Below are 26448 nucleotides of genomic sequence, written 5' to 3'. Positions count from 1 at the left end.
ACTTAAAGAACCCTTTAACCTGATCCTTCTTGTAAAGGTCATCTAAAAGAATGTCCAACCTTTTTCTTTGGCCTCCGGAATAGATTCAAGCATCCTTGCAGAATCGCCGTTGCAGCCTTTCGTTAAAGGACGAGTCACTCACGTCCTTTTGTGCATCATTGTGCCTTTGAGAGGTTTGTGGCTCTGCCTTTTGGTATAAGAACGTAACAACAGTCTGTTGCTTTGGCAGCGAACTGCTGTCTTACCCTTTAATGTTCCTATTTTACTGTTAAAATAGCAACTATAACGTAGAAAATGTTATGAAAATGTCTTGAATATAGAGTGTAAAAAATTTGCAAAAAAAAAAATTACTGCCGAGGAAGTAGTTATTTCTTAATGCAGCATGTTATGCAAGCGTTAAAAGAATTCGGATATCCTTTCACGACTATTCTGTCTAATTCTGTCTTTAAATTTATATGCATTTAAGTATATTATTTTTATCAAAGCTACAACGGTAAAGGACACATCCTTACCATGCGGAAATAGAATTCATATCTATTACTCAAATATGAGAAAAATATTTTAAGAGCTACACCGCAGTTTTAATCTGTTCATGTAAATCGGCGTTCAAAAAAATACTAGAGTGACTCCACACGATTAATAATGTACAGTATTTTTTTTTCTTTATCGTGAAAAGTATTTATTGAAAAAAAAAATATTTTGTCAATATACGTCCTAACAAAACATTTTATGTGCTGACAGAAAAAAGACGTCTTTGTTTTTATTGGGCACTACACCATTATATTCTGTCACATAAAATATTTTGTAATATCAATCTTGACAAACTATTACATGGTGGATAATTTTTGTTTGTTTTTTTATTCATTATATCGTGTGTACTGTGTTGGTTTTTGGAGGCATATCGATTGTAGATAGATGCAATTTACATGGTATTAAATAATATAATTTACTTACATTAAGATGACCTTATATTTAACAGCATTTGGCCAGCTAATTGCCCAGCAATTCCAGTCCGATGGTTACCATAAAAACCAACTAAATTAGTGTAGATTACCTTGCAGCGGTTATTGACTATTGATTACGAACTGTTGCTAGCATATATATTAAGAACCAGATTAAATAAAAGAAAAATTCACTTATATAAAACTATTTATTTATTCAATAAGCTAACTATTTTGTATATAAAGTACGAGTTTTCTAACAAGGCTTCCAATATCATGCTTATTTTTATTTTTCGAATTTAATATGCAAATTATTTCTTGAATAAAGGCTAACAAACACAAAATAATTTTACAGTTCTCATAACTCAATGCTACTATAATAACACCTTTTATAGTGACTAAGTATATAAATTAAATTTTTACTTTATTTTTAATAAATATTAACTTTAACAATACAGAAACGCTCTATCAATCACATAAATTAACTATTTTGCAATAATACAACTGTTTAGTTATTATTTTTAAACTACTTTGTTTAAAAGTCGTATGAAGGCCTAGATTTTTCGACTAAAATTATTTAAATATTCCTATGAAACTAATCACATTTTTAAAATCACTTAACACACTATTTCGTCAGAGAAAAGCATTTGAAGAGCTTATTTAAATATGTTTGATAAGGAATAACATCCACATAAAATACACTTAATTCTTTGCATACATTGACGTAGATGCAAATCTATCCAAAACATAAACCCTATGAAAACACTAATAAACAAAAAAATAACATTTTTTTGGGGGTTTACTAAACCCATAATCGCTAATTAACAGATTTCTTCCTGAAAGTTCGAGGGAAAAAATAAAGATACAGTATTAGAGATTTTGAAAATTTTAAGACACAAGAACTGAAATAATAATCTTAATTTATTTCTTTAAATTTTAACTTGTTTCTATTACGCATATTTTAAATAGGTACTAAGTATACAATAAATAAAGCATATACATGATTGTAGGTGGTCATAAATTAAATATTTTGTCATTAACATTTATAGTTGACTTCATTACATTAAAATACAAAAGCTAAACTAATTTTTTAATCTTAATTTTAAAATATTTACTAATCAAAAACGTGAAAAATAAAATTTAAGAGCTATATTGGAAATTGTATTTGTTGATTTTAATCACAATATTAAAAAAAATAAAAGATTGAGGAAAAAATGATTACAATTATTGTAACAAACAGAAGAGAAATTACTTCAACTATGCTACATAAAATAATTTGTTATATTGTGACCAAAATATAAGCCTAATCCAAAATTAATTATTTAAAGCAAATAATAAACTTTATGTCAAATTTAAAAATCATGTCAGATTGTGCATCACTGTTAATAGACAACTACACATTACCTTATTTGGCACATATTCTGACACCGAAAATCCAACACTTCTTATCCATATTGTAGGCAAGTATTATGAAAACACTTGAAAAGCAGGCACACTGTTTGGCAAAATATACAGTGTTAAAAACATAAGCATATAGGCCAAATGCTATAGCAGTTAATTTTAGGCAGGCACCAATTTCACTGAAACTTATTAAATTTAATATCTGTTACCTCCAGAAGCATACTTATAGTATTATTATCAATGCTACTTTTAAAGCGAGGAACACAAATTTCAGGTTGAAAGACAGATGTCTCAAATTCTAAAACAGTTTTTTTTTGTAAAAGATAATGCAGTACATAATTGGCTAAGGATTGCGGAATGTATTGTCAGATATTATTGTTACTAAACAATGTGGATTTAAAATGGATCGGCATACAATTTTATTGGTTTGAAATTTTATCATACAGTTAAATTAAAATCGATAAAATTCCTCATATAATTTTATATAAATGTAATAATGTAGTTCCTATTTATTAAATTTTGATTACTAAAGATTTACTTTCGAAAACTAATATTTTAAAACAGTTATTTTAGTAAAGTTATATCGCTGATGTATTTTAATGTCCTATCCTTTACATTCCAACAATTATTCAATTCTTGGAAAATACTTTGCGAGGATAATAGAACTACCCACACTCAACATAACTGGTTTGTACAGTTATGTACCTTTGTCCGTAATAAAATTACATAGGTGCAAGTGTTTTAATGATAGCTCAATGTGGTTAACTGCTGAGTCAAATGCTGCCAACATGGAAAAAGATTCAGCCAGCCGACACATGAATGAAACACAGTATTAGTCACATGTTAAGTTCGTTTCAAATTAGATTTTTCAGTGAAGTCACAGGACTTCCCAAGCATATAACGGAATTTTCCTGCATGTGGCCAAATGGTTTTAACGTTGTCACTGGCCAAGCGCCGGGGAATGTGTCTTCTCTGCTCGCTCGCAGATCAGTTGGCAGACCTGCGCCATTATGTTCGGTCGCTCGACCGAGGGCGGCTGGGGTCGGCCGAGGTCGGGCATCATTGGCCAAGGTCGAGCAGGTTCGGCCGAGTCCGGAAGCGGTCGGGTGAAGTCGGGCGCAGTCGGCCGAGTCCGGATGCGGTCGGGTGAAGTCGGGCGCAGTCGGCCGAGTCCGGATGCGGTCGGGTGAAGTCGGGCGCAGTCGGCCGAGTCCGGATGCGGTCGGGTGAAGTCGGGCGCAGTCGGCCGAGTCCGGATGCGGTCGGGTGAAGTCGGGCGCAGTCGGCCGAGTCCGGAAGCGGTCGGGTGAAGTCGGGCGCAGTCGGCCGAGTCCGGATGCGGTCGGGTGAAGTCGGGCGCAGTCGGCCGAGTCCGGAAGCGGTCGGGTGAAGTCGGGCGCAGTCGGCCGAGTCCGGATGCGGTCGGGTGAAGTCGGGCGCAGTCGGCCGAGTCCGGATGCGGTCGGGTGAAGTCGGGCGCAGTCGGCCGAGTCCGGATGCGGTCGGGTGAAGTCGGGCGCAGTCGGCCGAGTCCGGATGCGGTCGGGTGAAGTCGGGCGCAGTCGGCCGAGTCCGGATGCGGTCGGGTGAAGTCGAGCGCACTCGGCCGAGTCCGGATGCGGTCGAGTGAAGTCGAGCGCACTCGGCCGAGTCCGGGTGTGGTCGGCTGAGATCGGGTGCAGTCGGCCGAGTCCAGGCGCGGTCCTGTGGCCTCGGGCCCGGCGAAGCGCTGCGGGGCCGGCATGGGGCGAGCTACACGCTGGAGATCATGCCGGCGCTGTACACTCATATGCGGAAGGACCCGTGCTTGACGCGCGAAGCACAGAAGCTGAGCGAGAAGCACAGCAGCAGAAGTCCCACCGCGCTGCCCAGCAGGTACAGCGACCACGAGTATTCGCACGTTCCTGCCAACAGTCGCATATGGTCACACATAATCTGCTAGTCTGCCCCTATAATACACAAACTCTAATTCAGAGGCCTGGCATACTTCAAACTGGCGCAACATTACGAAAAGTGTTTGAACTGATTGGCGATTATATGAAAATGTGTAGTAGATATTTTGTAAACTTTACCTGTCAATAAAACCTTTTACTCACGGGTTTATTGTTTTTAAAATGACCAATGGAGCTAACTTTACGAATAGCCCTCGTATTATTTCGACTTAAGAGGCCGTGTCAGTAAATTTTTATTTCCAATATTCTGGTCTAGAAGTTCTCTCTTTTAACAGTGAGATTTAGTGGCTTATTCAACCGAAGTAACTGTAACCTCAGCGCGTGATAAAGCTACTATACCGCCAGATTACTCGACGAAAAATGTATCTGGTTCCTCGACAATCTGAGAGGATGACAATCTGACCGGCGGCTCACTAGGAAATTGCGGATGCAGGGATTCAGAATCAAGAAATCTCACATTTACAACTGTAGTATGAGTCGTATCTAAAAATTTTAATACTTTAAATGTATCGGAATATAATTAATCTTCAAACATTGGTAATTATTCTTTATCTGGATGTAATATTCCGTGAAAAATAATGTTAGTTGACATTAAAAAGTGTACGAAATTCATAGTGTAACGTTTTAAAAGGATAATACCTAAATTCTTATGCTTAGATATTGCATATGCATTACACACAATCTAAATACAATCTCACTTAAGTCAGACTACCTAATTTTTTACAATGCACCATCATACAGTTTAACAGAGGTAGGAGAACCTCTTATCGATGTTGTTTCAAAGAATTCTAAATTTACAAATATTACTATTTATCTTATTATGATATTTATCTTTATGAATAAGAATTTACAAAAAAAATTAATTGATTACATTACACTTTAACATTACAAAAGACTAAAACACTAACAAAACTTAGTTTTATATATTGCTGTAGCATATTAGAAGACGAAATAACTCACTAGACTAACATTAAGAGGGCTGTATCACAAATTTACTTTACAGAGGAGAAAATATCTTTTAAAGATATTTCATTACCTCATTGATTACATAATACTGCCGTTGATGTGATCGTAGATATAAAGTATTGAAAAATTAGATTTCATTATGTTTATGTAAATATTTAGAAAACGTTATTGCTTATAGATGCTCATTATTTAAATAATAAAGAATCTTTTACTTTTATGTACTGGACAAACAAAATACTTATAAGTTAATAAGCTTAGTTGAATAACATCTTCAATTTGTATTGAATTCAATGTACAAATTGAAAATCATGTACAATGAATGCAACTGATTGAATTCAATAAATATTTGATCTTGTGAAACGGCCATAATGGTGATGTAGATAATTATAGATACTCACATGCATTTTGAGAGTCCTTATAAAGCCTATTACAATTCTATAAGTATACATTAAAATGCTTTTAAAATAGACATGTGTAATATAATTAAAACTTGTTTAAATAAGATCATAAAAAAAATGAAAATCATTCAACAGTAAGTTATGTTTTATAAGATTTTAACAAAACACACATACCATAAGAGAATATTAATCATGCCACATAATTCAACACAAAATATTCATTCCAATAGGCGCTACGTAAAAATAACTTCTATTTTTATGCTGATAACTTTGCATTGTTTTATATATATCATTATTTCTAACTTTTAATATTCTCCACACATTAACTGAAATTAAGTATTTTCAGAGCCTTAGCAAATGTTGGTCTGTACCACATACAGTTCGTACGATATCTCTACGTGAAACACATACCGTTCATTATTAGTAATTTCAATTATATTTCCATGAACATAATGAAATTAGTATAGGGCCTAGGTTGTTCACTGTTGAGTACTTCTGAAGTATTTTCATTGTGAGTTAACATACATACCAAATGCCATTCTTCCAGTAAAGTTACAAAGAAGACAACAAGATAATATATGTATAATATATATAATATGTATAATATATATAATATGTATGTAGTACCATATTTTAAACCCCTATTAAATGAATAATAACTCAATCTCTTTTCTGGACTATTAAGTAATAGTTTTTGAATACTGTTATTTGTAACTTAAATAAAATGACAACTAACAAATTAGTAAAATATATATTTACGTGCGATATAGTGTGACCGTTTTACTTGGACGGCAAACGAATATAATAAAATGTCTATGACAATGTTAACTTTACTCATTATTATGGGAAGAAACAAAATGGGCAGATAAGCATATTCTACGCTGACATTTAAAAATGCTCAATTCAAAATGAACATTTCTTCCCGATGACAAACAAAAAAGTTGTATGGTCGCGAATAATACATTCGTATGGCGTCACATCAGCGGAATATTCCCTTGGCATAAATGTGTGAAGTCTGTGACACAAAAACAAATGAACGAACAGCTTTTTTTTTATAGGATGTGCAATCGGAGACCCTTGGGGTGGTTGAAGAGTGTCAGGTCGGTCGCCAGACCAGATAGTAAAAGCTCAGGGGCTTAGGATAGAAAAGGCCTATCTCCAAATTATTAAGTATAAATGTTGTCATGAAATAGTTAAAGACTTGATTACAACCAGGTTTTTAAACCCATCATGATCATGAAGACACTGATCGGAAGGTAATGTACAATACATTTCAATGGCCTTTTCAGTTTTTGCTAAATAATTATAAATATAAGCGAAATTTCACTGTATCTGGACAAATCAAAATATTGATTATATTTTTTTCATCACAGAAATAATATATGATATGATAACTAAATTTAAAAAAAGCGGTTATGTTAAATGTATTGTATACTTTCAGTAGGCAAAATTTCTGGCCCCTACCTCTTATAGACTTTGAGAAAAACTGCCTTTTAAAATAACATTGATATAGATAGGAGCGCAAATTTGTGACACGGCCTCTTAACTTCTCGTTAGCAGTGACATAACAATTACTAATTCCATGGTTAAAATATTTGACATTAAAAACATTGGCTCCCTTAATCACTAACATGTAACCAATGCAACACTTAATGAATTAGTGTGAATGCCATATATTCATGAAATTTTTTTATATAATTTAACATTTTTAAAACAAAAATTTTATTTTGTTTATATTAGTAATATACTTGGTTGCTAGTTGGTAGATGATACATAAGTGATTTTTGAAATTTATAATATGTTGGGCTCATATTTAAAACGTTCCTTGAATGCTTCTTGAAATAGGTACATTGCTATAAGATATTTAATTGGACATACGCCATTGCTTATTACACTAAACGTCAAAAGTAACCTGAATGAGAGGTGCCAGCACGCCAGTCATGCTGGGGATAGACATGCAGTGTGCTTTGTTCTGGGATTGACCAGCCACGGCAGCGATTGACGCCACGGAACTCCCCTATCTTAAACTAGCTTCAAAAGATGCTGAGTTGGGTCGAGGTGGACACAAGTGAATCCCTGGGCACAGACATACGGGATGCAAGGACATGTATACAGGCTACAGAGGATGGTGCGGATGAAGAGGCTACCGTGCGGGGGTCGGGACCGGCGCTCACCGAGCTGGAAGGACGAGGACGAGTCGCCGCAGGACTCGCGCACCTCCCTGTTGTCCCAGCCCGCCGGGTAGGCGACCGCGCCGCCGCTCACCAGCACGGCTGCAACAGTCCGCAGTTCACACGGGCTCACCATGCACCACACGCCAGTAGGCCTACTGCTCACCTTACCACCACTACAGTTGTTGTCGCGGCGGTCCTACAATGATTCAATGCAATTGTTTGGATATACGGCATTGCACCTTAGCATAATTTTTCATGAAAAAAAATGAAGAATGCAAAATAAGAAATAAAAAATTAAAACCTAAGTCACCTGATGTAGAAGTTATGAACCCAACAATGAACCTAAACAGATATTGACAACATGAAAACAACAGCACCGACGAACATTTATTCTGATTGTTTTGTTCGTATGAATGCTGCGGTGTCCAGGGTCATTGTCTGTCTGCATTTACTGTTCTTGTTGAAACTGTCCCTTTGTTAGAACACTGTGTTGGTTTTTTATTATTTTCCCATGAGGAAATTCCCTCAACGGAATTCTTGTTCTGTCTGATATTTAAAGTTTGAATGTTTTCGTTTGTGCTGTCGTCAATGTGTTGTCAATAATATGCGTTTAGTTTCGTCGTTAGGGCCATCTGTTTGAATCAGCTGATTTAGACTTGTTCTCTGTGAATTTATGTTTTAATTTTTGTTTATAAGTCAGTCAGTAACCAAGAGAAAAGTTTCGTCGATACTCAACCAACATTTTTAACAGGTCATGTTCAATGTCAGGCGTTTAATCCAGACATCTTCGAACCACAAGATCAATCAAGGCCGACTACAGAATTATCAATGAAAATTCAATAAAGGATGCACATTTAAAATGGAAGCACAATCAAGGGAAAAAAAGCAAAATCGGAAGCAGAATCAACGAAATGGAAGCGCAAATGAAAGCACAACCGACAAAAGAAAGGGACACACTGGACACGCAATGAACACGCAACGAACAAGGAATACACAGGACACACAATGGACAGACAATGAATACACAATACACATACAGTACACACAGTACACACACAGGACACACAAGGACACACAAGGACACACAAGGACACACAAGGACACACACAGTACACACACAGTACACACACTAGTCACACAGGAAACGCAATGGACACACAGGACACACAGTACCAACACAGGACATCCAATGGACACACAGTACACACACTGGTTACACAGGAAACGTAATGGACACTCAGGACACGCAATGGACAAACAGTACACACTGGACACACATTATACCTTTAATCTCTGAATCAATGAAACTACTGTAATTAAAAGCATACTGCAAGTATAGAATAATTGTACGAATTTAACTGTCAGAGAAATATTATCATATAATCTAAACAATGCTGCGCGTGATATATATATTTTTTTCAAAGCAGCATGCAGAAAATGTAACAATGGCAATTTTATTCTGTAGGAGCGAACTTTATTATTCCTACGAGTTTGTTCTCCGAGTTTTTCATTAAAGATTCAGCTGGTTTAACTGCACAGAGAGTTATAAATTTGTTTTATAATAATTGCACAGCCTCGAGTATGTTTAAAATAAACTACAAGAAAACAATAATTAGAAAGTTTTGTGGGGGATAAAATGAATAAGTAAAATTAAAAAAAAAGTATAATTGTAAATATGTTAGAAATAATTTTGGTGTCGAATTTCAAATGTACTTTTTTTTAACCCTAGTACAAATCACGGTGAAGTAGCTAAGTATGAATGTTGTATGTCACCCGCAGTCGTCAAATTCAGGGAAACATCAGAAGTCCAAGTTACTGAAGGCGACACACTTGGCTGTCTTCAGAGATAACTAGGAACATTTCGTGAAAACAGTTTTAAATGAAATGTTCACCGGTTCAACGTCTCTTCTGAGTAGTTAAAATTTATATTTAAAAAAAAACAGATTAAGAGACAGTTTGGGTCCGCGTCGTAGATTTTACGTAAAAACTTCGGGATAAAATCATAACAAATGTTTCATACTAAGATGTAATTTAATTATCAATCTCTTTAAAAATTCGTAACCATCACGTGCATTCGCCTACATTGAGCGAAAAACACGTACAGACGTGATCTATTCGTAGTGGCTCAACCATTAACACATTATTATTCTAGAGGTTATTAGCGATTCAAATCTGGCGGTATTTTGTCACAAAAGAAAATTCGACCGAATATCACTGCAAGAGCGAATAAATTTTTCACGTCAAAATCAAAATAAGTAACTGAAAGTTTTTTTTATAATATTACACAAATATCTACAGTTTTATTTCCAGTTAATACTCCAAATGGACGGCGAATTTTGCCCATGTATGTATAAAAAAATAAGCTTCACTACCCTAATAGCCTAGTTAATTTTCTGGCAGTACCAGTAAAAGATACACTTGTGCTGTCATTAATGATTCCTTATATTGATTACAATGACATAATATACGAAATGGAAGACTACCTGGCAAAAAATAAAAAATAAAATACTTGCGTTAGCTTAACTTATAGGCTTAAATTACGAGATCAATTAATTTTTTTTAAAAGACTAAAATGGCTAAAATTAAACGAGAAAGATAACTACACTCTACTACATGTACATTAAATTACGAATATTTATAATATTATAATATTTATCCCGGCGATTCACGTTTTTGATTTGTCGTTACAGACTTACTTATTAGAATTCTTTCAGACCCCGTTTCATTTTGAATTAAAAATCTCAATGATGTCAAACTAGGCAAGGAAATACATAATTAAAATTTTAAAATTATTTGATAAGTTATGCCATTTTATTATTACCTAATATTGTAAAAGGGACAATATGGGGAACTGGTAAGTAATACGCGAGACAAGTGATGCCAGCGAACCTGGTGGTGTGGCGTGTGCCTACGTTTTAACGTTTGTGAAACTAGTTTACATTAGTGGCATCTGGTGGCGTGGTGTGTGAAAAAACTCGAAAACAATGCAGTAAATTATCTCGCGCTTCGCCAATGCTAATTGGCCAGAGTTTCCAGTATTATACTAATACGATATTTGGTATTACCTACCTTCCAAATACTGATTAAGTTAAAAATTCATTTAGCTACTTTCAAACCACATGATCAGAAAATATATATCGTTATATTATACTATATCTCGTTCGAGTATAAATCTGGTAGTAAAAATTGGCCAGCACCCATCATTTTCACGCAAAAATTCTGCGTATAATTTTTTGAAAATAATTAATAAAACGACAAGGAGGATGGTGATTTAACTCATGATATTTCACAAAGTAATTAATAAAATATAGAGTATTAGATGAAGTACACGGCGTTGCCCGGGATGAACACAGGGCGAAGGGTTTTTTTTTATTTTTTAAATCGGATGTAGACAGCAATTGTCTTCTTAATGTGAACGTGAAGTGTGTAAATTCATCAAGCGTTACCGCAATTATAATTCAAGGGGTATATAAGGGCGATGTTGAAAAAAAAGGGGGAAAGGAGTGGGAGGAAAGAAGTGTTTCTAAATCTCATGTATTCAATTAACCGTTTCTTAAAAAACATATGTAGATAGTAGTGTACATATTTTTACGTCAAGTGTGTAAAACTTCATCTATGAGGGCCAAAATACTGCTTAAGGACTAAGAAAGGGAAATTGAGGTTCTTTTTCGTAATCTCATGTTTTCAGTGAACTTATTTTTCTTAAATTTGATGTTGACGATAAATTCCCCTTTGTTTAGACGTGAACTGTTTAAAATTACACCAAAGAGAGCCAAAAATCTGCTTTAAGTGGTAGTAAAGTGAAATGGTGGTAGTTATTTCTAAACTTCATGTAGCCAGGTAGTATAGCAGGTTTAATAGTAATTGTATTTTTATTTTCAACATGAAGTGTGAAAAGGTTTACCAAGTTGTTAAAAATTCTCCCTAAAGGGGTGGGAAAGGGGGATGGAGTATTTTTATAACTGTCATGTAGACATTAAATTCCTCTTCTTTTTAACGTCAAGTATGCATGATGTGATCAAGTTGTACCAGTTCTTTACTTTAATTGGCGGGAAAGGTAGACGGGGGTGGTTTTCTTAAATCTCATATAAATAATGTAGGGGAGGGTGTTGTACCTTGGACCATTTATCATAAAAATCGAAATTATCGAGTTATAAATACGACATTTTCTGTTTTCTTGGACGCAATTAACTCTTCAATGTGTTTTCGTTGTATCTTCATCGGTATAAACCCACGATCTGTGCACAAAATATTTCCAGAAACAAAACAATAATATGTTGCATAGTGGACCATGGTACACGATGCTCGTGTACCTTGGGACAACCATCCTGTACCTTGGGCCACATTAATAAAGTAATATGTAGCCGAGCCTATGTAATGTAATATATTAGAACTGTAATTAATAATCATTATATCATATACTGTAGCAAAAAACAATACAAAACACACAAATAAAACATTTTACAAACATAGTGTACCTTAAAAGTGAAACAAAATGCATTCAAAACAAAGTATTGCTTTCATTGCTAGTTAATTCAAAGGCACACATCCATAGAAGTAATGTAAATATTGTCACAAAATATACAATCAAAAATTCGGACAAGTATCCTTTATGTAACCTTAAACAATTGTAAAAAAAAAAATGGTTTTAAAAATTTGTTTGTAAAGCTATTATTTATATGACTAGGCCCTACTGTTAATCAAACAATGATAGACCTACAATAAATAGCCAATTAATAGGTAATCAGGTTTTAACATGAAACACAGTAATCACAACTGTATGTTTTCCAGTCGTTACCTTCTACCCCAGCGCACAGGAAATGAGTCCAGCGACCACATTTAATGCATCTGCACCACTTTTCGCCACTACAGTCAGCCTTCTTTGAATTCCTGCAGTAAGGCATTCTTCGTCAGCACTGTTCACAGTTGTTATATCGGTAAATTGGCCTACGTGAAGCACAGTGTCTTCATCTTCACTTTCAGATGACATTTGATCCAGTAGTTTCAGCTTCTCCGCCATGTTTGGAGGTATCGATATCTTCTCAGAATGTTCGCAGTAGTATAACATAGCCGGTCCTGAAACAGGATGCAGGTAGTGGAGCCGAGAGCCGGCTCCGCCATCTTGGATTGTGACGTCACGGCGGCCATCTTGGATGGTTGTGACCTTGACCTTTGACCTTGACCTTGAATTTGATCCTCAAAATCCGTCAAAATTGGGCAAAATTTGCCCAAAATTCCTCAAAAATCTTCAAAATTTCCATTTATGTGGAAACAAATTCCGCCAAAAAATCTCAAAAAATTCCACAAATTAAAAATTTCTCTTTTCGAGGGAAAAATTTCCCTTTTTCGAGGGAAAAATTCCCGTTTCGAGGGAAAATTTCCCGATTTAGTCCTTAAAAATCCCAACGGCTAGAAATGTCCTGATAGAGGCTTAAGCATCCTTAACTCAAGCCTCAGTTAAGCCTCTATCAGGATGTGACCTTGACCTTTGACCTTGACCCCTACGGCCATCTTGGATCCACCATCTTGGATGACGTCATTTCGTTTTCTCGAACATTCCGGCATTGTGTTATCGGCCATTTTGAATTATAGAATGTTACACTTTTTGTTACGGCCGCCATCTTTAAATTTATTATCCGATTTTAATGAAAAAAATTTAAAAATTATAAAAAATTAAATAATAAAATTTTTAATAAAATATTTAAAAAACAAACATTTACAACACGGAGCTCGGAGTCCTCGGTTCAAACCCGACGAGTGCAAAAAAAAATAAAAATGGCGACCGATCCTTCCCCCGCGGTGGCTGCAGGCATACTGACTCCCACCACTTTTTTTTCAAAGCATATATATATCGTCAGGTAGTATGACGTCATGTCCGCCATCTTGTCCTCGTCTGCTGGAAGCCATCATCAGTGTATCGTCAGCGAGAGTGCGCTGACGTCATGTTAGTTTAATTCTTATCCGCTAGAGTGCAGTAATCATTTATTATTGCTGTGACACCCGACATCTTGTCATTTGGCCGCCATCTTGAAAATCCATAATTATTTAGCTAGAAATTCGGGAAAAATTCCAAAATTCATTAAATAAATTGACAATAAATGTACGGATCGATTAGATCGACTAAGGTCCTTGGTACGATCTAGGACGATGCAAAAAAATTAAATATAACATCAATTTAACATAATAGTAACAGGTTCGAGTAATTAAACGCCACAAGTTCTTTTATAAACATAATATTTATTACATAATTTCTATTCTACTACAGGATTATTTGCGAAAGCCAGCAATCTTATAATCATTTAGTTCCGCAGCGGTGTGAAATGACTAATTCTTAGCTCCAATCGGTTTATACTAGACAGAGTCCAGCCAGAACCTTTACAGACATAGTCCACCTCTTCTTGACAGAGTTTCTGGATACCGTTTTTAACAGTTTGCTTCACATCGTTAGAACTGTAAATTACTGCAGCCGATGTCTTGAATGCACACTTCTTCACTTTGTCATCGAACGGATATGGCTTTCCATATATACAGTCCAACCACAAGTTATATTTCAAAGGTCCGTTTGTTGCTACATCATCAGTAAGCTGATTGATTATGTCCTCTCTGATATCATCAAGAAAATTACAAATGTCTTTCGACTCACCTAACGTATTTAAATAATAGTAGTCCTTCAATGTTCCACGAAATGCAGACTGCGCCAAGTAGAAGCCATTATCGTTCACTTGTAATGCGCCGAACACAGTCTTAGGTTTATTTTCCTGTTCAGACGTCATACCAATCGGTTGCTGCACATCGGTTTTCTTGCTTGTACGCTCACGAGCCTTCAACCTAAACCGAGGAGTCGAAATTTCTGCAGGTAGTTCAGCAGTAGGCGCACGGACTTCACCTTTACAGTTTTTCGCATGTCGTCGCAAATTATCAATTCGAGTAAACCATTCATGACACTCATCACATCGAAACTTCATGCGAGATGGATTCTTCGTGCATTTGCTCCGCTCATGTCTTCATGCATCATGAGCAAATGCGAACGACGTATCACAGTAGCTGCAAGGATACCGTGGTAATGAACACGAACCTTTCAGACCCGATCCAGATACTGACGTTGCCGCAGTTGCACCATTTCCAGGCATTCTCTTATGAACATCAATGCATCGTTGTTGCGCCGAAACCTTTACTTTCTGCCGCACAGCAGGACCTTTGCATGCCTTCATGTGCGTTTTCATATTATCTTTTCTGGCAAACTGCTTATGACATTTCTCACAAACAAACATTTTACGATATCGGTTCTTGGCACATTCTCTATTCTCATGTCGTCGAGCATTGCTGTTGTTTGAGAAAATCTTGTCGCAGTAACAGCACCGATGTTCGTTAGTTGTTGTCGATTCGGCATCCATTGAAGTCTTCATTGAGGTCGTATCGTCGATCGTCGTGGTTTCCTGCACATCCAGCACTAGCGGCATTAAAGTCTCTTCTGCTGGCGGTACCACGTCTGTTGAAGTCTCCTCCAGTGTTGACATCGACGTTGCCAACGGGATCTGCTCCACCATCGTCGACGCTGACGTCATGGTTCCCGTAGACGATGGTACAACGTCCATCGAGTTCGGCGTTAAAGTCGGTAAAGATGCCATCGAGTTCTCAAGAACAGGTAATTACGCGACTTATGCACCAGATGAAACAAACTAGGCGATCCTTACAACACCGACGTCAGTAACAAACTAAGCATCCTGTTGTCTAGAGCTCGCTTATATATACATGCACCGTATGGAATAATACGCTAGTCAAATCAAGAACCATTTTCAATAATACTAGAGTCAAAACAACATTAAAAATAGAAGCACCATCAACAAAAAAAAAGGAAGCACCGACAACGAAACGGCAGCACATTTGGAAGCACCGACAACGAAAAGGCAGCACATTTGGAAGCACCGACAACGAAAAGGAAGCACCTTCAAAAAAGGAAAAACAAAAGGAAGCACCGACAACGAAAAGGCAGCACATTTGGAAGCACCGACAACGAAAAGGCAGCACCGACAACGAAAAGGCAGCACCGACAACGAAAAGGCAGCACATTTGGAAGCACCGACAACGAAAAGGCAGCACCGACAACGAAAAGGCAGCACATTTGGAAGCACCGACAACGAAAAGGCAGCACCGACAACGAAAAGGCAGCACATTTGGAAGCACCGACAACGAAAAGGCCGCACCGCCAACGAAAAGGAAGCACATTTGGAAGCACCGACAACGAAAAGGTCGCACCGCCAACGAAAAGGAAGCACATTTGGAAGCACCGACAACGAAAAGGAAGCACCATCAACGAAAAGGCCGCACCGCCAACGAAAAGGAAGCACATTTGGAAGCACCGACAACGAAAAGGCAGCACCGCCAACGAAAAGGAAGCACATTTGGAAGCACCGACAAAGAAAAGGCAGCACCGCCAACGAATTGAAGCACATTTGGAAGCACCGACAACGAAAAGGCAGCACCATCGACGAAAAGGAAGCACATTAATTTGTCATTGACTCCAATATTCATTGGCTCCAATATTCATTAGCTCCAATATTCATTGGCTCCAATATTCATTGACTACAATATCCATGAGCTCCAATATCAATTGGCTCGAATTGCTCCAAAAGGTTCCATCAGCCTTTTGGCTCCAACAGTTTTTTGGCTCCGATAGTCATTGGCTCCAATAGTCTTTGGCTACAATATTCATTGGCTCCAATATTCATTGGCTCCAATATTCAATGGCTCCAATATTCATTGACTCCAATATTCATTGGCTCCATCAGTCATTGACAACTACAGTCTTTTGGTCCCAAAAGTCTTTTGGCTCCAAATATATTAGGCTAGAATTCTTCGAGTCTAAGAGACTATGAGACCACATGGTTACAGAACTACGTGACTACGAATCTTCAAGTTTACGAGACTGCGAGGCTACAGAGCTACGAAGCCTCTAGTACACAGGTTTACGTGACTGCGAGGATACAGGACTACCAGTCTGCATGAGTACTTGACTACGAAGCTACTCGTCTACAAGGCTACAATTACAGCATCTGTTTTCGTCAGAATTTTCTCTTTTGCTCCAACTGCACCACCAGCATTATGTTATAAGATTACAAGGCCGCTTGCTTACGTAGCTTCAAGTCTACGAGGATACTTGGATACGTAGCTTCAATTCTACGAGGTCCTAAGACTTCATGACAACGCGACTTCGAGCCATGAGGTTACGAGATTACGTGACTACGAATCTTCATGTTTACGAGACTGCGAGGCTACAGAGCTACGAAGCCTCTAGAAAACGAGTTTACGTGACTGCGTGGATACAGGAATACAAGTCTGCATGAGTTCTTGACTACGAAGCTACTCGTCTGCAAGGCTCCAATTGACACATCTGTCTTCGATGGAATTTTCTCTTTTGCTACATCTACACCATCAGCATTATGTTATAAGATTACAAAGCTACTTGCTTACGTAGCTTCAAGTCTACGAGGCTCCAATACATCATGACTACGAGACTACGAACCATGAGGTTACGAGACTATGCGATTGCAAGTCTTCAAGGTTACGTCATCGCGAGGCTATAGGACTACGAAGCTTCCAGAACGCATGGTTACGAGAATGCATGACTAATTGACCGCATGGCTACGAAACTTTATGTCTCTAACTGACTACAATAGCACTATTCAGTGGTGAGAGTTAATTTATTTCATGCAAAGGTACTTGCTGCAAGCAGTTCCGCTTTTCAACATCAGATGACGTCATGTTTTGCTTGCAGGTAAAATAATATTTATTTATTTTATGCGGGATGCGGGTTGTTCACTATCGGTCGCATAAGAAGAATGGCATCGATAGTCTTCAAGGAGAAGGAAGTTCGTCCTTCCTGCTAGTGCTTCTCAGATTTCTCACGGTCCGCCATCTTGGATTGCGACGTCACGGCTGCCATATTGGATGGGTGTGACTTTGACCTTTGACCGAAACCGCAGGAATGATCGCAAGCACACGGATTAACCATCATAATATTGATAAGAATAATCAGGAGCACACGGAGAAAACCATCATAATATTGGCAAGAATAATCAGGAGCACACGGAGAAAAACGACACATGTTTTCTTTGATATCATAAAATTACGGGAAAAAAATATTTAAAAATAAAAATAAATTAATAAAAAAATTTTAAATAAAAACAAAAAATACATAAAATTCTGGCTTGTACCTACTAGAACTCTATCTTTGCTCAACAATGATAAGTTTACAAGCTAGCAGAATCAGTTTATTAATTTTTTGTTTTTATTTAAAATTTTTTTATTAATTTATTTTTATTTTTAAATATTTTTTTCCTGTAATTTTATGATATCAAAGAAAACATGTGTCGTTTATCTCCGTGTGCTCCTGATTATTCTTGCCAATATTATGATGGTTTTCTCCGTGTGCTCCTGATTATTCTTATCAATATTATGATGGTTAATCCGTGTGCTTGCGATCATTCCTGCGGTTTCGGTCAAAGGTCAAAGTCACACCCATCCAATATGGCAGCCGTGACGTCGCAATCCAAGATGGCGGACCGTGAGAAATCTGAGAAGCACTAGCAGGAAGGACGAACTTCCTTCTCCTTGAAGACTATCGATGCCATTCTTCTTATGCGACCGATAGTGAACAACCCGCATCCCGCATAAAATAAATAAATATTATTTTACCTGCAAGCAAAACATGACGTCATCTGATGTTGAAAAGCGGAACTGCTTGCAGCAAGTACCTTTGCATGAAATAAATTAACTCTCACCACTGAATAGTGCTATTGTAGTCAGTTAGAGACATAAAGTTTCGTAGCCATGCGGTCAATTAGTCATGCATTCTCGTAACCATGCGTTCTGGAAGCTTCGTAGTCCTATAGCCTCGCGATGACGTAACCTTGAAGACTTGCAATCGCATAGTCTCGTAACCTCATGGTTCGTAGTCTCGTAGTCATGATGTATTGGAGCCTCGTAGACTTGAAGCTACGTAAGCAAGTAGCTTTGTAATCTTATAACATAATGCTGATGGTGTAGATGTAGCAAAAGAGAAAATTCCATCGAAGACAGATGTGTCAATTGGAGCCTTGCAGACGAGTAGCTTCGTAGTCAAGAACTCATGCAGACTTGTATTCCTGTATCCACGCAGTCACGTAAACTCGTTTTCTAGAGGCTTCGTAGCTCTGTAGCCTCGCAGTCTCGTAAACATGAAGATTCGTAGTCACGTAATCTCGTAACCTCATGGCTCGAAGTCGCGTTGTCATGAAGTCTTAGGACCTCGTAGAATTGAAGCTACGTATCCAAGTATCCTCGTAGACTTGAAGCTACGTAAGCAAGCGGCCTTGTAATCTTATAACATAATGCTGGTGGTGCAGTTGGAGCAAAAGAGAAAATTCTGACGAAAACAGATGCTGTAATTGTAGCCTTGTAGACGAGTAGCTTCGTAGTCAAGTACTCATGCAGACTGGTAGTCCTGTATCCTCGCAGTCACGTAAACCTGTGTACTAGAGGCTTCGTAGCTCTGTAGCCTCGCAGTCTCGTAAACTTGAAGATTCGTAGTCACGTAGTTCTGTAACCATGTGGTCTCATAGTCTCTTAGACTCGAAGAATTCTAGCCTAATATATTTGGAGCCAAAAGACTTTTGGGACCAAAAGACTGTAGTTGTCAATGACTGATGGAGCCAATGAATATTGGAGTCAATGAATATTGGAGCCATTGAATATTGGAGCCAATGAATATTGGAGCCAATGAATATTGTAGCCAAAGACTATTGGAGCCAATGACTATCGGAGCCAAAAAACTGTTGGAGCCAAAAGGCTGATGGAACCTTTTGGAGCAATTCGAGCCAATTGATATTGGAGCTCATGGATATTGTAGTCAATGAATATTGGAGCCAATGAATATTGGAGCTAATGAATATTGGAGCCAATGAATATTGGAGTCAATGACAAATTAATGTGCTTCCTTTTCGTCGAAGGTGCTGCCTTTTCGTTGTCGGTGCTTCCAAATGTGCTTCCTTTTCGTTGGCGGTGCTGCCTTTTCTTTGTCGGTGCTTCCAAATGTGCTTCCTTTTCGTTGGCGGTGCTGCCTTTTCGTTGTCGGTGCTTCCAAATGTGCTTCCTTTAGGTTGGCGGTGCGGCCTTTTCGTTGATGGTGCTTCCTTTTCGTTGTCGGTGCTTCCAAATGTGCTTCCTTTTCGTTGGCGGTGCGACCTTTTCGTTGTCGGTGCTTCCAAATGTGCTTCCTTTTCGTTGGCGGTGCGGCCTTTTCGTTGTCGGTGCTTCCAAATGTGCTGCCTTTTCGTTGTCGGTGCTGCCTTTTCGTTGTCGGTGCTTCCAAATGTGCTGCCTTTTCGTTGTCGGTGCTGCCTTTTCGTTGTCGGTGCTTCCAAATGTGCTGCCTTTTCGTTGTCGGTGCTGCCTTTTCGTTGTCGGTGCTTCCAAATGTGCTGCCTTTTCGTTGTCGGTGCTTCCTTTTGTTTTTCCTTTTTTGAAGGTGCTTCCTTTTCGTTGTCGGTGCTTCCAAATGTTCTGCCTTTTCGTTGTCGGTGCTTCCAAATGTGCTGCCGTTTCGTTGTCGGTGCTTCCTTTTTTTGTTGGTGGTGCTTCTATTTTTAATGTTGTTTTGACTCTAGTATTATTGAAAATGGTTCTTGATTTGACTAGCGTATTATTCCATACGGTGCATGTATATATAAGCGAGCTCTAGACAACAGGATGCTAAGTTTGTTACTGACGTCGGTGTTGTAAGGATCGCCTAGTTTGTTTCATCTGGTGCATAAGTCGCGTAATTACCTGTTCTTGAGAACTCGATGGCATCTTTACCGACTTTAACGCCGAACTCGATGGACGTTGTACCATCGTCTACGGGAACCATGACGTCAGCGTCGACGATGGTGGAGCAGATCCCGTTGGCAACGTCGATGTCAACACTGGAGGAGACTTCAACAGACGTGGTACCGCCAGCAGAAGAGACTTTAATGCCGCTAGTGCTGGATGTGCAGGAAACCACGACGATCGACGATACGACCTCAATGAAGACTTCAATGGATGCCGAATCGACAACAACTAACGAACATCGGTGCTGTTACTGCGACAAGATTTTCTCAAACAACAGCAATGCTCGACGACATGAGAATAGAGAATGTGCCAAGAACCGATATCGTAAAATGTTTGTTTGTGAGAAATGTCATAAGCAGTTTGCCAGAAAAGATAATATGAAAACGCACATGAAGGCATGCAAAGGTCCTGCTGTGCGGCAGAAAGTAAAGGTTTCGGCGCAACAACGATGCATTGATGTTCATAAGAGAATGCCTGGAAATGGTGCAACTGCGGCAACGTCAGTATCTGGATCGGGTCTGAAAGGTTCGTGTTCATTACCACGGTATCCTTGCAGCTACTGTGATACGTCGTTCGCATTTGCTCATGATGCACGAAGACATGAGCGGAGCAAATGCACGAAGAATCCATCTCGCATGAAGTTTCGATGTGATGAGTGTCATGAATGGTTTACTCGAATTGATAATTTGCGACGACATGCGAAAAACTGTAAAGGTGAAGTCCGTGCGCCTACTGCTGAACTACCTGCAGAAATTTCGACTCCTCGGTTTAGGTTGAAGGCTCGTGAGCGTACAAGCAAGAAAACCGATGTGCAGCAACCGATTGGTATGACGTCTGAACAGGAAAATAAACCTAAGACTGTGTTCGGCGCATTACAAGTGAACGATAATGGCTTCTACTTGGCGCAGTCTGCATTTCGTGGAACATTGAAGGACTACTATTATTTAAATACGTTAGGTGAGTCGAAAGACATTTGTAATTTTCTTGATGATATCAGAGAGGACATAATCAATCAGCTTACTGATGATGTAGCAACAAACGGACCTTTGAAATATAACTTGTGGTTGGACTGTATATATGGAAAGCCATATCCGTTCGATGACAAAGTGAAGAAGTGTGCATTCAAGACATCGGCTGCAGTAATTTACAGTTCTAACGATGTGAAGCAAACTGTTAAAAACGGTATCCAGAAACTCTGTCAAGAAGAGGTGGACTATGTCTGTAAAGGTTCTGGCTGGACTCTGTCTAGTATAAACCGATTGGAGCTAAGAATTAGTCATTTCACACCGCTGCGGAACTAAATGATTATAAGATTGCTGGCTTTCGCAAATAATCCTGTAGTAGAATAGAAATTATGTAATAAATATTATGTTTATAAAAGAACTTGTGGCGTTTAATTACTCGAACCTGTTACTATTATGTTAAATTGATGTTATATTTAATTTTTTTGCATCGTCCTAGATCGTACCAAGGACCTTAGTCGATCTAATCGATCCGTACATTTATTGTCAATTTATTTAATGAATTTTGGAATTTTTCCCGAATTTCTAGCTAAATAATTATGGATTTTCAAGATGGCGGCCAAATGACAAGATGTCGGGTGTCACAGCAATAATAAATGATTACTGCACTCTAGCGGATAAGAATTAAACTAACATGACGTCAGCGCACTCTCGCTGACGATACACTGATGATGGCTTCCAGCAGACGAGGACAAGATGGCGGACATGACGTCATACTACCTGACGATATATATATGCTTTGAAAAAAAAGTGGTGGGAGTCAGTATGCCTGCAGCCACCGCGGGGGAAGGATCGGTCGCCATTTTTATTTTTTTTTTGCACTCGTCGGGTTTGAACCGAGGACTCCGAGCTCCGTGTTGTAAATGTTTGTTTTTTAAATATTTTATTAAAAATTTTATTATTTAATTTTTTATAATTTTTAAATTTTTTTCATTAAAATCGGATAATAAATTTAAAGATGGCGGCCGTAACAAAAAGTGTAACATTCTATAATTCAAAATGGCCGATAACACAATGCCGGAATGTTCGAGAAAACGAAATGACGTCATCCAAGATGGTGGATCCAAGATGGCCGTAGGGGTCAAGGTCAAAGGTCAAGGTCACATCCTGATAGAGGCTTAACTGAGGCTTGAGTTAAGGATGCTTAAGCCTCTATCAGGACATTTCTAGCCGTTGGGATTTTTAAGGACTAAATCGGGAAATTTTCCCTCGAAACGGGAATTTTTCCCTCGAAAAAGGGAAATTTTTCCCTCGAAAAGAGAAATTTTTAATTTGTGGAATTTTTTGAGATTTTTTGGCGGAATTTTTTTCCACATAAATGGAAATTTTGAAGATTTTTGAGGAATTTTGGGCAAATTTTGCCCAATTTTGACGGATTTTGAGGATCAAATTCAAGGTCAAGGTCAAAGGTCAAGGTCACAACCATCCAAGATGGCCGCCGTGACGTCACAATCCAAGATGGCGGAGCTGGCTCTCGGCTCCACTACCTGCATCCTGTTTCAGGACCGGCTATGTTATACTACTGTTCGCTTTTAATGGCTAGCTTTGATTTAAGCACGTCACATAAATACTTGGTAACTTTAAAAGAACTTCTGTGTTTTTCCATTGAAGTTTGTTTTTTCCCTTGCTGTTTACCTTTATGTTGCTTTATAGCTTGTTTTTCTCGAGTGTCCGTAGCTATCATCGTATTTCTAGATCTTCTTCCTCTGTTTGAGATTTTCCTTCGTGCAGCCTTCAAATATGGCTGGATGTCTTCAGGGGTGACCATTTTCTTTTCTTCTCTTTGTCGTGTCAGGTGTAACACAGTGAACAGGAAATATTCCCAATTTTGTAAATCCGGATAAAATGTTATTTGGTGTAAATGCTCTTGGATAAACCACCCCCAAGGCCTCTGCTACTGTATAAATTTCAAATGTTTTTCCCTTGTTATATAGCCTGATTGTAATAGGTCTTCAGTGGGCTATATACAGATATGTCCAAGGCTGGAGCTTGTGAGATGTGTGTGGGGGAAATGTTATCATTGTTGGGATGCTGCAACCCCACACACGAATATTTCTTCGCCATTGATGGTAATCTCTTGTACCATGGACCACTGGTCCAAGGTACAAGATGCATTTGTGGCCCAATGTACATGACGATGCATTTTTTTAACACGAATGGCTACTGACAGTTTAAAACACGACAGAAAGATAAATGCTTATCATTTTTCACTCACCAAATAACGAGCTATCCAGTAGTGGTACACCACACAATGTTTATACAGGTAGTTTAAATAAAAAACACAGTCAACGGGAAACGAAAAAAATTACTTCACACAGCTTAAAACAACTTTTTACTGCAGTACGCGCGATTCTTGTGCTAGCGCATCTATACTCAACCTGACGGGTGAAATCGTCACTAAGAACGACAAACTTCATCCAGACATCGCTAGGTTGCAGCACAAGCACAATAATCAAACTGGCCCAAGGTACACCATGGTCAAGGTACAACACTCTCCCCTATAGGGTTAATTTTAATTAAATGTAGACAGTTTATTTTCTCTTAACTTGAAAGTTAGGGATAGTAAGGGGAATTAGAGGTGGTTTTACGAAATCTCGTTTGGACAGGGAGAAATAATTTTTTTTAATCGGACATAAACGCCAAGCCTGCAAAATTTCATAAAGAAATACCAATATCCTGTTTTAAGGGATGGTAAAGGAGGACGGGGTGGTTTCTGAAACCTCATGTGGATAGGAAGAGGGGGGTGTCTATTTTGAAATCAGATAAGTAGAAAATTTATTCATGATTTTAATATTAAATCTGCTTAATTTTATTTATATGTACCAAGATTATACTTTAAGGGTTGATAAAAGGAGATGGTGTGGTTGTCCAAAAATCATGTAGGCTGTGGTGTTTTTACACATTATCTAAACTATAATTTTAACTCTAATTTTCTCCTTATTTTGAATATCATTTGTGGAAATTTTTCTAAAGAAGTACCGAATTTTTGCCTTAAAGTGTGGGAAAGGGGGATGGAGTGGTTTTTTGATATTCCACTTTTTTTATAAATTAGTTGAAGACAGTAATTTCTCCTTAATTTAAACACAAAGTGTGCTGAATTTGAATCAAAAAGTAAAAAAAAAATCTGTTTTAGTTGGCGAGAAAAAGGGACGGGTCTGTGTTTTATTTAATGTAGAAAATAACCTACCTCTTTTTAGAAATAAATTTAGTATAGACAGTAATTTGACCCTTATTTTGAATGCAAAGTGAACAAAATATCAAGTAGTGTTGATGTTATTTTTTAAGTGGCGGGAACGGGGTTGTGGGTGTTTTTTCAAAATATCGTTTAGACAGTGACCATGCTCGTGTTTTGAAGATCAAGTGTGCAAAGTTTCAACTCAATCAGATGAACGATGGGCGAACGCATAGAAAACGAACAAAATAGAAGACGAATTCACATTCATTTTTTCCACGCTTTTATTAGCTTGACCTGTATATATGTATGAAATAACTATGTAATAAAATCTTTTCATTCAATTTTACCCACTTTTTGAAGTCCAAATATGTTGGAATTTTTGTATACATATAAATAACCTCTGACAATGCAATATTTTGATAACTTTAAGACCTTACTGTTAAGGGGTGGGGGGTCATAGGGTCAGAAAACCACTAATTTTTAGCTATGGGTAATATCTATGCTTTTTGTGTAGCCATGAGGTCGGGGCATGATGGGAATTTTCTCCGTGGTCGACAGTGCCCTTGGGAAGGGGGGGGGGGAGATAACCCAAAATTTCGAATATTTTAAAAATCAATACTTTTTCTATTTGGAGTGTTTCAGATCCAAAAGGTCGGGTTAGGGTGGAAAATGTGCCCGCGGTTCGACTTTCACCCCCTCGGAGGGGGAAAAGGATAATGACCCTAAATTACGAAAATTTAAAAAATGTATTTTTTTTTTATTTGGAGTGTTTCCGATCCAATATGTCAGGTTATGGCGGAAAATGTGCCGGGGAGAGGTTAAAGCCATAAAATCTTTAACACTCCCGTAACCCGCCTTGGGGGCTGATTTTAGGGAAACCCCGAGTTCAGTTATTGTGTAGGTGATATAAAGAATATCCCTGCCGAGTTTCAAATCTGTAGACATAATACTTGAAAGAAGGTCAAGAGCTTTCATCTTACTTAGGACTCACAAATTTAGATCAGCCTTCCTTTAAATGAGTTTTTCAAAACCATTAACGTTTGTTATATAATTTCATAATAATTTTTAATTGTATGCTAAAACAACTATCGTATGATTTTTTATTAATTAATGTCTGCAGTTCTGTGGTAGTGCTGTAGTGCTAATGTGCTGTGTTAAACAATAGTGTATGAAATAGGTAATGACAATTGCATCAAATATGGCAACAATTTATTTTGAAACTAAAAAAAATAAAATTAACTTATAGTTTAAAAACACTAAAACAAACACTTTTATCGTTGAATGAACTAAAAATAAAAAAGTTTTAAATTTAAGTTTTTGTCCAAAAGCCAAATAATGCACCACAACTTTGTATAACTAAAAGCGTGGGGTACTTGATATAATTTGTCTTAAATTTTCTATCAGTAATAACAATATGATTTGTAATAGATTTCCATACCTAATTTTCGGATATAGTCATTACGAAAACGAAAAAAGAGAGAACCCCACGCTTTTAGTTTTACAGAGTTGTGGTGCATTATTGGCTGTTAGACAAAAACAACTTAAATTTAAATTTTATTTTTTGATTTTT

General features: G+C 37.7%; 1 protein-coding gene across 1 annotated transcript in view; it reads right to left on the bottom strand.

The window, feature by feature from the left end:
• Positions 1-1134: 1134 nt before the first annotated feature.
• LOC134533439 (LHFPL tetraspan subfamily member 6 protein-like) overlaps positions 1135-26448 on the bottom strand; it is a 202087-nt gene continuing 176773 nt past the window's right edge. Inside the window, exons 4-5 of the mRNA XM_063370962.1 lie at positions 7833-7931; positions 1135-4246 (exon numbers count right to left, since the gene is read on the bottom strand). Of these exons, the coding sequence (XP_063227032.1) occupies positions 4128-4246; positions 7833-7931 (218 nt within the window). The 3' untranslated portion in view covers positions 1135-4127. The remainder of the gene's footprint in view (positions 4247-7832; positions 7932-26448) is intronic.

Source organism: Bacillus rossius, chromosome 6, assembly GCF_032445375.1.
Source record: "Bacillus rossius redtenbacheri isolate Brsri chromosome 6, Brsri_v3, whole genome shotgun sequence".
Classification (NCBI taxonomy): domain Eukaryota; kingdom Metazoa; phylum Arthropoda; class Insecta; order Phasmatodea; family Bacillidae; genus Bacillus; species Bacillus rossius.
The sequence above is the reverse complement of the archived record's forward strand: the minus strand, read 5'-3'. Positions and strand labels throughout refer to the sequence as shown.